The sequence below is a fragment of the Emydura macquarii genome, unplaced genomic scaffold (assembly GCF_026122565.2).
Source record: "Emydura macquarii macquarii isolate MOO-44397 ecotype Brisbane River unplaced genomic scaffold, CSIRO-AGI_Emac_v2 contig_691, whole genome shotgun sequence".
Taxonomy (NCBI): Eukaryota; Metazoa; Chordata; order Testudines; family Chelidae; genus Emydura; species Emydura macquarii.
The window spans coordinates 11,887,089-11,900,963 of NW_027130828.1; the positions used below are offsets into that span (position 1 = coordinate 11,887,089).

Consider the following 13,875-nt stretch of genomic DNA (forward strand, 5'->3'; position numbering starts at 1 on the left):
TAGAGCTACCCCAGCCCCGAGGTCAGTTTACATGGATCCAGTTACAAAACCCCAGCCTTTAGTTTATAACGCCTAAGAATTGAGAAATTACACATTTGTCCTCCCAAAAGTACCAAAATTGAGGTTTCTGCTGTTCATTTTATGACAGGTTAGAATCTCCCTAATCTCTTGTTTACCTTACTATGAGAGAGAAATAAATGTAAGAGAAGGGTTTCCCATTTTAAAGGATAACTCCCTCAGAGATTGATGCCACTATTGCTCCTGGGAAAAAGATCCCTGAGGCAAAAGACGACGCATTTGATATCTGGTATTTAGCCTCTGCCTCCTGGGCTTGCACTGTATAACTGCAGCATTACCCCTATTCTCATGAACAAATTTATATAACTTGGGCACCAGTACTGATGGTTGAAAGGTGTATTTTTTTTTTTTTTAATCATTTTAAAAAAAAAGAATATGTTAAAAAATCCATGAATTTCCTTTCAGACAGTCCTGCAAAACACCAGAAGCATGATGGAGGGGAAAGGCAGTGAAAAGAGAGTGAGGCAATTTACAGGCTGAGGTATAAACCCCACAAATAACACACATTTTAAACTTCTGAAGTTTAATAATTTTATCATAGCACCTTTTGGATTTTTTTTAAGTTACACATTAAAAAAGAACTCTTGAATACTGATTAAAAGAAACTTAGAAAATCCTTATCAAACATTCCATTGATGACTGCATCTCATATAAACAGAATGGGGAAAAACAAAACAAAAGAAAACCAACAAAAGACCCCCACCAAAACACCCCCCATCCACACAGCTGGGGTTGAAATGAAATGAACGTTTACTATTTTTCAGAACAGCTGCTTACTGGAGGGTACAGTAGAGCCCACAGACCTTAACATACCTTCGCATCCTAGAGATGACTTCGCATCACAGGAGTACATTCTGGCTGGCTCAGAGTGGAAAGCCAAGCCTCAAGTCTGTCTTCCTCCCTCCCCCAAACACTGATTTAGGACCCAAGCCTGCATTTCATGCCCACTCAAAACTCCCACTGTATTCAAACTGGGGTCCTGATTCAAGAACCACTTAAATGAATGGGAATCTTTCCTTGGATTTCACATGGCTTTGGCTCAAGACCCTGGGATGGGCAAGGAATGCAAGATCAGGCTGTTGGGAGGAAAATGTTGTCCAGAAAATATGCGGATTAGAAGCATTAACACATACAAACCACACACAAGAAATAATAAAGGACTACACAGTATTCATGAATCAGGTGAGATGCTTTCAAAAGATACAATTTCATTGTTCACCAATACAAAATTGTTTATAAAAAAGGCGGATGATCAGGAGGTAATCCATTCTATGCGTGGATCCCAGTCACTTTGTTTTCACTCTTGGGTTCACACCTGTACTGGTGACACTATCTCCTAATATCCCACTGGTCATCTGTATCAATGCAGTATGTGAGAGTTAAAAACAAACATGATCTCTGCAGTATGAGAAAAGAACTTAAGGTAGAAAGAGTGAAACGAAAGAGATGGGACTCTTACAAAAATAAAAAATACCTAATATGATTGATTAATTAAATAGCACACCTGGTTAGTTACAAGAAAAGTAACCACTGGGAGATTAGGAGATGAAAGGGAAAGCATTCCTCACATACTATAACTCAGATGTTTTTGGGCATGACTGATGATGCAGTGCCAATCTCCAAATAGAAAACTAGTGTCTGTGAGGCTCCTACCCCATTTTCCTGTTGTACACCCCTGCAGTGCCATCTCACTGAGGCAATGAGAAAGAGAGGAAGACTTCTCTTTATGGAGATTCTGAATCCCAACCAGTTTTCTAGACAATATATGGCTTTGAAATAGGGCCCCCCTTTTGTACCTCAGTAGCAAAGGGGCAGGGAGGGAACTATTATCATGGAGGAGATCGGGAACGGATTGGTGAGCTCAATAAGGCACTGTCTCCAAAGACATTGGCGTAAGAGGACTTGAGGAACTGGACATAGTTTTGCATGCTGCGGTTGGTGCTTTCAGACTGCTCCAGGCGATCCTTTAAGTCCTGTAGACGGCTTTGGTATCGGCGCTCTGACTGCATGAAGAAGACACAAGACACAAAACACAAGGCTGAAGGATAGAGATTTTTTTTTCCTAATCATGCAGCCTTAACTCTTGTCATTCTCTAGGATTTTTAGGAACAATGTGTCACTGCAACAAACACCACATAACACTAAAAGTCAAGCACTCATTTCATTCAGTCCCAACCCTGCACATCAACTTCTATATAAATGCACAAGATAACACAGCCAATCAGAATATGAAGTTAACATTCTGATTAACTAATGGTTTGAAAACAAAACAAAATGGAACCACACTCTAGGAAGAAACTCAGGAGGTATCACCTGCCATAGGTCAGCCCTCTTCCAATCCCAGGGCTAAAGTAAACAGGGAAAGAAAATGGGAGACCATATGTGAAAGATCCCTTTCAAAGAGAACAAAATCTTCTTTCTAGCAGGGAAACACTCCTCCACATGCAAAGGTGATGAAAGAGGAGGGGAAAAAACTCCCCCATAGATGTAGCAATACCTACACTGCCTGCACCCCTTCTGTTCTCCTGGTCTCTAATGTAGAGTTTTTCTGAACAGTATGATGGGTCTGATTCTCCTCTCACAGTGTAAATTAGGACTAACTCCCATTCAAACTGTTCGTAAGTGATGAGTACCAAGCCTGGAAGATATGTGACAGATTGTAAATCTCTTGGGGCAAAAACCACATAGTCTTCCATACTTTATACATCACCAAGCTCACTCGTGTGTTTAACCATCATAGCAGACACAGACACACAGCAACAAAGTTACTGTACAATTTCTCCAGCACATTGATGGGACATGGGATGAGACTCCTACTGCTGCACAGACACTACTAGTTTATCAACAACATCCTCTTCAAAAACACTCACATCTTCTTTGCTCCGACGCAGCTGGTTTAGTTCTGTTTTTGTCCGGCTCAGGTGGGTCTCCAACTCCAATATCTTGGACTGGGCCGCTCTCTCTCTAGATGCTGCTCGGTCCCTTGTTTGTTCCACCTACAAGGAGGAACAAGGCAATTAAGTTTTTGCTTTGCCAAGTATCTTGTCCATACAAAATGCTTCACTTCTGCTATGGTAATAACTTCCTCCCCCTCCAGCCCTAGAGGAGGACTGGACATACTTTTATTTGCCAGAATCAAAGACAAGGAATATTTGGGGTCTAATGTTTTTCCTTCCATTTGTGGATGTGTCTACTGGAGACAAAAGTACCAACAGCATTTTTTTGCTTTTTGCTTCTTACTGATAATGCAGCAAAAGGAAGCAAAATTAGAAGGTTGGTGATGGAATGAAGAGGAATCCCTCCCATCAGTTGGTAACCTGCTCTTCCCTCCTGCAGTTTGGGAGTTCCACATTATTTGATCAGTTTCTTAATCTAACAAGGAATTACTAACCTGTCTTTTGGCATCTTCAATGGCCATCTCCAGCTGCCGTGCCAAGGAGCTACACTCACGGGTTTTCTCCTCCAGTCGCAGCTGAGACTGATGGATAGACTCCTCCCTTTTAGCTATGACCTGAAGGAACTCTATGTTCTGTGCACCCGTCGTCTCTAGTTTCCTGGGTTGAGACAGCCAGATGAGGAATTTGATTAATTATTCAATAAAATTTGGTTCAATATGCCCCTTCCTCAGGTCACTGCTTGGTCAAGGGACAGATCAACTTCCCCTCCAAAGATCAGGACCTCGAAGCCAAGCAGAGCTTCTAACCTCCTTTTCTAACAACAAAGAATTTCAAGATGGGGGGCATGCATGGACATGTTGGGAATACTCACAAACCTATCCTCATGACAGCATCGCTAATGAAGGAACATAGAAGCACTGAGAGAAACAGGAAATTAAGAACTGCCATACCTAATCAGACCAGTGGCCTATCTAATCCAGTATCCTGTCTCTGACAATGGTTCACAGAAAGGCGTAAGAAACTCCACAGTGGACAGTTCTGGATTGCCCTTTCTCATCGACTTCAGTGGAGCTCCTCCATGAGCCAATGATGTGGGGCCAGGCCCTTTGTTCCCCATGATTTGTCTAGTGTGCCTATAGAGGACTTTAGAGTACCTCACATGGAAGAAAATGTCATGAACATTTTCTTCTTAAGGTTACTTAGCATAAAATACCAGACTGAAGACTCAGGATGGGCACAGATTCAGAATAAGAGCCAACTTGAACCTTCTTTGACTACATACAAGTAAATCTCACTTTTCCTATGCTCATGTCTCTGGCACTTGCAAATTTCAGCAGGGACCAGGAATAACATAGCAAAGGACGGTCTCAGAGTATTTCCAATCTGGCCAGAACAAGGACATACTTGAAAGCTCATGAGGAAAAAAAAGGGTGGGTGGATGGAGGAAGGAGTAACCCTTTTGAGGTGTTTTCCTGACTGAAGAGGTTAACATCCTCTCTACAGAAGCATTCCAAATGTATGCAAACCAGATCACGTAACTTTGTGATTTATTTTTAACTCTACAAAGGCTCCTGAATGCACAAAGGTGTGGGGAGATGGAAGGGTACACAAGCAAGCCAGCAGCTGTCTCAGTACCTTGAAAAAGTGACTAAGTAGGGTCAGGAGAGGCCAAGAAAAAGTCAGGCAAGGAAAGCAGGCTAGTTATATATTCTAACCTCTCCAGCTCCTCTAGCTTCAAGTTCAGCTGCTTGTTCTCCTCCTGGGCAGATTGATATTTCTCTCTTGTCATTTCCATTTTGTCCCCCTGCAGCTCAATCTAAAATGATAGAAAACAGATGACCTTACGTAGGAGGTCAATACAAACCCAAGACCAGCCACCTAAAATGGGTGCTGTTCTTGGGGAGGAAGAAACCCACAGCTATAACACCTTCAATTCACAATTCTGGAAAGCCCTGGAGAGAAAAATGGAGGCAACAGTATGTGAAACAGCAAAAAGCTACGTGTCCAATTTGTGTAGTTCCTCCAGGTAAAGTTTAGACCCATCATGAAATAGAACTTTTCCGCACCACAAATGAATGGTCAGGTGCCATAACAGCTTGATAGTAGAGCAGCCACCTGCAAGCATAGTGAAGCATACAGATTAGAAGAAGCTTAGTGTGTGATAATAAACCCGGGAAATATTCAGAGTCAAAATACTGAGAAAGCTAATGACTTGCATGGGATTATCAAAGCAAAGCATATAGGCCACAGAATCATTCCAGGCCTCTGTTGGCATGGCTATAGGAAGCAGGGAGAGAAAGTAAAACAAAGCAACATTTGTGAGTGAATGGTCATGAGAGAGAGACAGCCAATAAGTTGATCAAGATGACAGAAGTGAGTGAGACCCCATGTACTCCGGGCTCTGCTGCTTTTCAAGACCCAGTAAGATTCTGCAACTAAACAGTTTGAAAGAAAGCCTTGAAATAGCAAGGAATGCCACCAGCTAAGTTACTATTCTCCCTAAACAAAGACATGCCACACATCTTTATTTTGCAGTGCAGATGTTTTAATCACTTCAAAATGAGACGAGTACAGAGGCAAAGGCTGAACCTTCCTGCGACTAGAAACTCATCTTGGTCCCCGGCTTGAAGACAGTACAGCTGTGGGTCCTTTCTGCCAGTCCCTTACCCGCTGACGAAGATCTGTAATCATGGCAGAAAGGTCCATGTTCTTTTTCTCATAACTCTGGAGCTGATCCTGACATTCTGCCAGCTTTGTCTCTGTGATCTTTAGGATCTCGGGCAACCTTTCTAGTTCAGCAAGCTGTCTCTGGAACTGCTTCCGAGCCTGTGCAGGTGAGAGGAATGGAAGGACAAAGAGTGGTCAGTTAAAAATAACTAAACACATGATCTTATTTCAGACATTTCTGAAGATTCTGGGCTAACAATCTCTGTTTCCCAGCAATGGAGTCAAAGCCTGTGGAACTGCTCATTGTAATGGAGATTCCTTCCTCCATTCAGAGACACAGTCACTTAGGTTTTGGGATTCCCACTGCGTGTGAATGGCTACAAACCATGGTTCTTGGACTTGAGTTTTATTAATGTGTACAGTATTCTTGAGAACAACTGTTCCATGACAGCCAATGAAAGACAGGATGCACAATTTAGAATCAATGACTCTGAACAGCGAAGGGGACTCCCTCAAAAGAACACTCTGTATTTGACAAGGCCCCTTGTGGGACATTCTGAAAATTCAATGTACTTGGCAAAACAAATACTAGTTTGTAATTCCATTCTCCCTTAAGCAGAGCTGGGGGAAAAGGCAAACCTGTGTGGAGGACATCTTTTATCCCCCTCAGAGTCCAAGCACCTTTATTTTCCACTATGCCAAGAAAGGGGTGCAGCCCTGAGTGGCTGCTATGTACTTATTTAATAGTCCAGGTTTTCTAAGCGGAATAATTACCAACTCAATCTCCTTGTTCATTTCATCTTTTAGTGTCTTATTCTCTTTGTCACAAAGCTCCAGTTTCACAGTCACCTCATCAGCTTCCATTCGAGTTCTCAACACCTGGGCACAGAAAGAATTGGCATACCGCTATGTTAATGCGTAGCATTCTGTGGTTGAAAACCTTGGCTATGACAACCATTTGAGATCCAGTAGTATGATTCTTGTAAATCTCTGGACACCCCATGCCCCAAGTTCTGGAGCTTTTCCACTTTTGTATTTTTTATAACCTTCTCACCCTTCTCTGCTTTCCTTCAAAGTTTCCCCCGCCCCGCCTCTTTTTTCCTTTCCTCCCTACCACAAAACACAGATCTCAGCAGGGGCTGCAAAGGAATAGCACTAGCCACGTGGATGTGCTGCAGTGGGTATGACTAGGATTAGATATTTTATTTCTACATTTGCTTCTTGAAAGGGGCTGGGAAAGCAACAATGACCAATATCAGTTCTAGACAGTTTATTCATGTAGCAAGATCTTTACACATGGACTCAGATTCTGCTAACAGCATGGGTGATCAGGGTATGCAGAGTGAGGCAAGTTTTCAACAATCCAGAATGCAGCAGGTGGCAAGCTACAGGCTGCCATTTGAACAGATTAACCTATAAAAACTTTTGCATAAATAGATTTTCTTTATTAGAGCCATGAAGCAAGAAGATCGTTGGAACAGAGCATCATCTGATACCCAGCAAGCAGAATTAAGGCATGAGAGAAAAAAAAAACACAACAGCAAGGGAAGAAAACAAATGTGTATGAGGCGGGAAGGAAGAAGTAAAAGGGAGGGTGGAATAAAATACCTGAGACTTATAGGTTTCAATCAGCCCTTCATAGTTCCTGAGAGACACCTTGAGTTGCTGCACCTCCATCTGAGCTTGGTTCAGCTTCTCCTCCACTGGGACCATAGTAGCCTGAATGGAAAAGACATCTTCTATTCAAGGGGCAGTGCTTGGAACAGGCTAAATTGTCCCCATGTACATTAAGCTAAGTTAGAGCAGGGGCTGTGCAAATTAAGGGGCAAATTCTCTGCAGGTGTAACTGGCAGAGTCCTATTGACTTCTGTGGAGCTTCAGCAATTGATAGCAGCAGAGAATGTGGTCTTTCATCTGTGTGCGAATTGTTCCATCCTGTTCCAAGTCCTTTTAAATGAGCTGTGTCCACTGGCTCAGGATCATGCTTGGTTTATTGGGACTGAAGCTTTGTTGAAAGGGACAATCAGGTGGATTACCTACTGTACCATAGATGGTTTTGTAGGTATCTTTCTATTTTGGAGGCTGTGGTTCTCCCTAAAACTGTGGTTTTTATTCCCTGTGCAGCTGTATAATTGGATGACACAGTATATCATACAGGAGACCAGGAAGGTAAACATGTCTCCAATCCCACATACTAGATCAAAGGGTAGAAAAAAAAAATCTATTCTTCCCCTCCCCAACAAACCTCATATGTTCTCTCTCCACAAATTTCAGCCAAGTCAAGCAATGGAACACAGGACTGAAAATACAGTCAATCCAACTACACTAAGTTTCCAGTGCAACCTGGTCTGACATCAAATGGGATCAAAGGACATAATTTCTCTCTCTACCTACAGGGGCAACAGCTGCTCACTACAACCCCTCCCATAAGCTAGCATTTCAGCTGAAAAATGCCTGGATAGTCAACTGACCTTCAGCCTTTCATTCTCCAGTTTGAAAGATGTGGTCTCTGTGGTCTGTCGGTGCAGTTTATCCACCAGAGCATCTCGGTCTTCCCGCATTTTGTCCTCCATGGTGGTCTGCTGCTCCAACAAGTCTGTAATACGGCTACCATGCAGGAAGTGAAATTAACCCATTAAATGTCAAAGAGAAAAAAAGTCTCTTGTTCTTTGAACTTCAGCTTCAGAAATGAGGCAACCTCTCTTTATTCCCCCTTATCCTTCCATAACTCATGCATGCACACACTCCTGGTTGGCTACATAAACTTCACTCTGGTTTCCTTTGCTGCTCTAGTCCCTTTGGGAAACAGGCACACAGATGTTACTTGGCTGTTGCCATTTCATTGCAGTGGCCCTGATACTTTGTAGCTGAGTTGTATAGACTAATGAAGTGGTGCCCAACCTTATTACACAGGAGGGCCACATAAACTTAAGCATAACCTTGTGTGGGCCAAACAGATTCTACATATATAAATAAGATTTAAAGTCACCTGTATTGATTTATATTTTAAGTTCAGCTTGTTTCGTGGGTTTTTAGATAGACATTACTGTACATAGAAACAACCTATTTACACACTGTGTAAACTAAAATGATGTAAACATGACAACAAAACATGAATGAATCGGCCATTAGTATATTGTGTTGAAGCAGGCTGCAGGCCTTATGGAATGCTCTGGTGGGTCGTGTATAGCCCGCGGGCCATACGTTGGGTACCCCCGCTAATATGGTACTTTCTTCTAGCACACATGCTCTTTGGTAACTGCACTGTGATGATACTGACAATTTTTGCACCAAGCCCCACAAAAACAGCTCAGCCTTAATGAAAGTACTCTGCATTTAAATAGTGTCTTTCAATGTGAGCCATTTTGAGATCTTTCAAAGAAAATTAAGTATATATATTTGGGTATGTATGGGTAGCAGGCACAGGAATAAGTGACTCAATCAACAAATCAATGTGACAACCAGGAGTAGAAGCCAGATCTTGTGGCTCTCAGACTCTCTCACCACTAGACCATGCTGGCTCTAGTTTTCATTTGAGTACTTACGCCCCAACATGCAGACTCGAGGATTCCCTTCTTGAACTATTGCCCCAGTTCCATTCATGGTGGCTCCCCATGCCAGACCCTTACCTGTTCAGCATAACAATCTCAAGCTCCAGGTCAGTCTTGTCCTTCACCACTTTGTTGTAGCGGCTCCTCCAGGACTCCAGAGTGGACAGTGCCTCAGCAACGTAACTGTCCTGTCAAACAAAAGAAAGATGTGGAATGAGAGAAGCAAGACTGGCAAACAACACAGGATGACAATGATGTGCAAAGTGGAACACACCACGGTAGCAAAGAATATCAAAACACAAACACTCTGGAGATAGTGCTTCTGCTCATCAGCAGTCAGGCTTAAGAAACATTCATACCTTTTACCACTCCACATCCTTGCCAAATAACATTTTCCAATGATGCTGTCAGCTTGCAGCCATTCTAGCAGAGAGAGGAGTGGCTCCTCTTTGAAACAAATACAATAGTTAGGAATGCAAACCATAGCTAACAACCTGCATTGGCCTTGGACACAGGAGTTGACCCCAGAAGAATATAAGTTACTGAAGAGCAGGAAGACGAGTGGTCTAAAATGCCCAAGCTTTTCTGGTTTGTCTTAGTCCCACTTTCCTGCTTTTGCTATATCCTTCAATCCCCTTTCTCCAAAGGCAAATCCAGGTGTGTCTAATTTATTTATATTCTCTGCTCTAATTGCCTTCCCCAATGATTTCCTCTCTGCCAAAATAAATTTCCATTTTTTATTCCTACGTTCTTTCCCCTTTGCCATTATGAAAATTTTCTTTGTCAACTACCAATTCCATTCATAATTCTGAAAGTTGCTCAATATTGAATGAGCATACAAGTACCAAAGCAAAGAGAGGCCCTGCAACCTTCTGTCCATTTCCCTCCTCCCTCATGTGGCTCTTAAGATCCCAGGAAGTCTTGAGAATATCAGATCTGCTAGTTTATCACATTATATACATTTTCACATACACTTGTCCAAAGGAAGGAGCAGTGAACAGTGACAGCTGAGAAAAAATGGCTTTGTTGTAAACATAGTGCAAATGGACTGAGGCCCCAGTACAAAAATAAGCCTAATTAGATAATGCAGCAGCTCTCCCCCTGGGCTGGTCTCAGAAATCAAGGATATGCACAGACACAGACTCTAAAGGATTCTCTTTCTCTTATTGCCAGGATACCTTTTCTGCTAGCTGGACATTCAACTGCTCTGCATATTCCTCACTACGCTCTGCCCGCTCTTTCTGTGCACGTATGGCTTTCTTCAGGGCCTCTTTATCACGCTCCCCCTTCTGCCTCAGCTCATTCAGCTGTTCCATGATATGTTCCACCTCTGCCTTATGCTGAGCCCCACTGCGCTCCAGATTCTGTCAGGGAAAAGAGAACACATGCTACGTGAAATGTTTTATCTTCAATCAAGAGGTTCAACTCATCTCCCAGCATCCAAGGAGATGGACATAAGCCATCTAGCATGTGGTCCATCTTGGAGTTAGCAGAATCTGTTTTCAGTTTGCCATTCCTACTATAGCACTTGTATACTTAATAATTCATGGGATAAGATGCAAAATGATCTGGAAAGCAGTTCATACAGTGGAGATGGCGGGTTGAGATGCCATACTTCCAGTCTTAAAAGTGTAATGTAGTGTTGCTGTGTGCTGATAAACACAGCAGCCACATTCCACTCCAGAAGCAGCAACTGATTCCTCTTAGTGCAATTTATAAGGTATGATAGATCCTTTAACCTCATGGTCTTTTCACTCCCAGGGTTAGCACAGGCTAAGGAAGGAGCCTTCCATCTCAATCTCTTGTCCGAAGACAAGTTAATAAGGGTAATGCCTCTTGGGAACCAGCTCAGGAAGTATGTCTCAAGAAGAATCAAATAGCAGTGATCTCCAATATTTCTAGGCTTAGTACAGAATTTAAAGGTTAATATTACATCAGATTCAAACAAGGTAAGCTCTGAAAACTATTACACTGAAATACAATGGGCCAAAAGCAAACCTAATTTAAACAAGTGCAATTTCACTGACCTCAAAGCTGCACCTCCTTACACAAGGTCCAAATTTGGCCCAATATTTATTGCTATATGTAAGAAAAGATTTCAGCAAGATTCTTTTCTTTCCACCATGTGTGTTGTACTCCTGCTTAGCAATGTAATCACTTTTCCCAAGTAGATATAGACTTAGCAATCTTTTGTTCTATATAGAAATATTTTATTTTAATTGAAATGCACCTGCCTTGATAATTCATTGAAAGGGCTTTTATTTTATTGGGCTAACTACAGTTATGCATGTGATTTCCTTAAAATTACAGAAACAGTTAACACACAGCTTCCATCAAGATAACCCAAGGCAACTTTTTTCATCTCAGTACATAAGAACTGCCAAAATGATTTAGACTATGGTCCATCTAGAACAGTCTACTATTGCTGACAGTGGCCAGTACCAGAGCTTCGGGGCAGAAAAGTTGAGGTGCTCCACCTATCTTCTGCACCGGGCAGCCAGAGGTTTAGGATCACTCTAAGCATGGGATTTGCATCCTTGACCATCTTGGCTAATAGCCTATCCTCCATGAATTTATCTCATTCTTTTTTTTTAAAACCCTGTTATAGTTTTGGGCTGACATAACATCCCATGGCAATGAGTTCCACAGGTAAACTGTGGATTGTGTGAAAAAGTACTTCCTCTTGGTTTGTATTAAACCAGCTGACTGGTGACCCCTGGTTTCTGTATTGTATGAAAGGGTAAATAACACTTCTCTATGCACTTTTTCCACACCATTCATGATTTTATAGGCCTCTGTCAGATTCCCTCTTAGTTGTCTCTTTTCTAAGATGAATAGCCCTAATTTTTATAGTCTCTCCTCGTATGAAAGCCGTTCCATACCTTGATCATAGGTATCACCATTGATACAACAAAACAAACACATTTCATTACAATCAGATAAAGAGATACATGACAGGAGTTACTTTTTCCCAGATAGCCAGTTAGTTTCCTTTCCTTCCTGATACTTGATTCAGCAGAAACCACCTTTTTAACATATTTTAGATTTCCCCTCTAATTAGTTAACAAGTAAATAATTTTGAAAAATAATTAACCCTTAAAGTTTATGACTTCACACCATAAGTGAAGAGTTTTATTCTCAATCAAAATTACAGAAGAAAATGTACAGCAATGGCGTAAGTGATGCAGGCTTATGCATTTCATTATTGGATGGGCATGGCATGGAATAGTCAGTAACTCAGTACATTCAGCTGATTGGTTTGAACGATCTGGTAAACACTGAAAACATACCCGGATCTGGATAGCCAGACGATTATTCTCAGCTTCTTTATTTCGCAGCTGTGCCTGTAAATGACCCCTCACAGCTTCCATAGATTTGGAGAGTTCGCATGCTGTCTTCGCTTGATCCTAAATATGAAACAAACAGTACTAAGTGTTGTTTTCCGAAGCATCAAACCAGACAGGACATTTCACTCTATGCAACAGTTCAGGCCTCTGTTTCACCAAACACCAGCAGATATAACAGGAACTGCCAGAAACAGCACTCACAGAGACTCATTTTCTTAGCCATGGGAGAAGGTAAGCAAGACATCAGTCAAACTTGCTCAAGTTAGCTAGTGGGTGTAAGCTTTGGGGGAGAACCATGGCTTGTATGGCTTGCTGGAATCCAGCAGGTTTGTCCAGAGAGAGTTATGAAAACAAAACAGAAAACGAAAGTAATTCTAAGCATCCCAAGAACAAATATTCTGCATTACGGTGCTGATGAATGGTATATTCCCTATTTCACTACCACTAGTCCTGCCCTTTTCCCCACCTCTCCAAAGCACCCTCACAGATCCCTCTCTCCATCCAAGTGCACCCAGAGGGCTCCTCCTCTTTCTAAACTGGCACAGACTCTACACCCCACAATCACCCTGGTTGACCAGCCTGCAAAGATTTGCTCTGAGCCAAACACACTCCATCCTGGCTACTGTTGCCATGTGTCCCATCTGCTTCTGAGGAACTTGGGACCAGTGGGAGGCAGGACACATTGGAAATGGAGACCATGGACAACTGTTGGTTCCCAGCAAAGGGAGGAGATCACCATAGTCAGGACTCACTGCAGGCCAGGCACCTAACCTGGCTCTGCTTCCAAGCAGTATGAAACCCTCGCAAGCAAAGTGTGCAATGGCAGGTTTGGAAAAACCCTAGGAAATAGCCAGTCCTGAGGTGACATCTATTATTTCATATATGCTGCCTGAAGCCTTTGTGATGGACGCTATCAATTGAAAAATAAATCAGCAATTCTGTGTGGGAATTAGATAGGCATCTGTCAGTTCACACAAGAAAGCAGGACCTGCAATGCCTTAATTCAGAATAGTTGCCTCAAATTCCAGACCCCTGTTACAGTTTTGCAGGTTCATGTGTGTTCAAGGAGTGGTTTGTAACAGAAAAGGGAAACTACCTTTTCTGTCTGTATTTGAGCCATGAGATCTTCCACCTCCTTCTCTTTCTCCTGTAGCCTCATCTTCAAATTCTGGAAGACAAACACCACTCAGATCCTAAGTGACAAAAATACTTCGTTGCTAGCAGTGGAAAAAAAGGACTTAAAAAAAGACCAATGTAGCTTTCTCCATCAGGCTCAATGGTGTCTCTGATTGGTCACCCATGTTTTAAAGAATAAAATGTAAATCTCATCTTTTC

General features: G+C 42.2%; 1 protein-coding gene across 6 annotated transcripts in view; it reads right to left on the reverse strand.

Moving 5' to 3' along the window:
* Positions 1-13,875, reverse strand: part of ODF2 (outer dense fiber of sperm tails 2) — a 26,266-nt gene continuing 12,391 nt past the window's right edge. For all 6 annotated transcript variants that reach the window (XM_067542076.1, XM_067542075.1, XM_067542073.1 and 3 more), the window contains 12 exons: positions 13,637-13,708; positions 12,484-12,600; positions 10,372-10,557; positions 9,272-9,381; positions 8,114-8,249; positions 7,251-7,361; positions 6,417-6,521; positions 5,643-5,801; positions 4,691-4,791; positions 3,470-3,632; positions 2,949-3,074; positions 1-2,081 (listed from right to left, as the gene is read on the reverse strand). In XM_067542076.1, the coding sequence (XP_067398177.1) occupies positions 1,908-2,081; positions 2,949-3,074; positions 3,470-3,632; positions 4,691-4,791; positions 5,643-5,801; positions 6,417-6,521; positions 7,251-7,361; positions 8,114-8,249; positions 9,272-9,381; positions 10,372-10,557; positions 12,484-12,600; positions 13,637-13,708 (1,560 nt within the window). In that variant the 3' untranslated portion in view covers positions 1-1,907. The remainder of the gene's footprint in view (positions 2,082-2,948; positions 3,075-3,469; positions 3,633-4,690; positions 4,792-5,642; positions 5,802-6,416; positions 6,522-7,250; positions 7,362-8,113; positions 8,250-9,271; positions 9,382-10,371; positions 10,558-12,483; positions 12,601-13,636; positions 13,709-13,875) is intronic.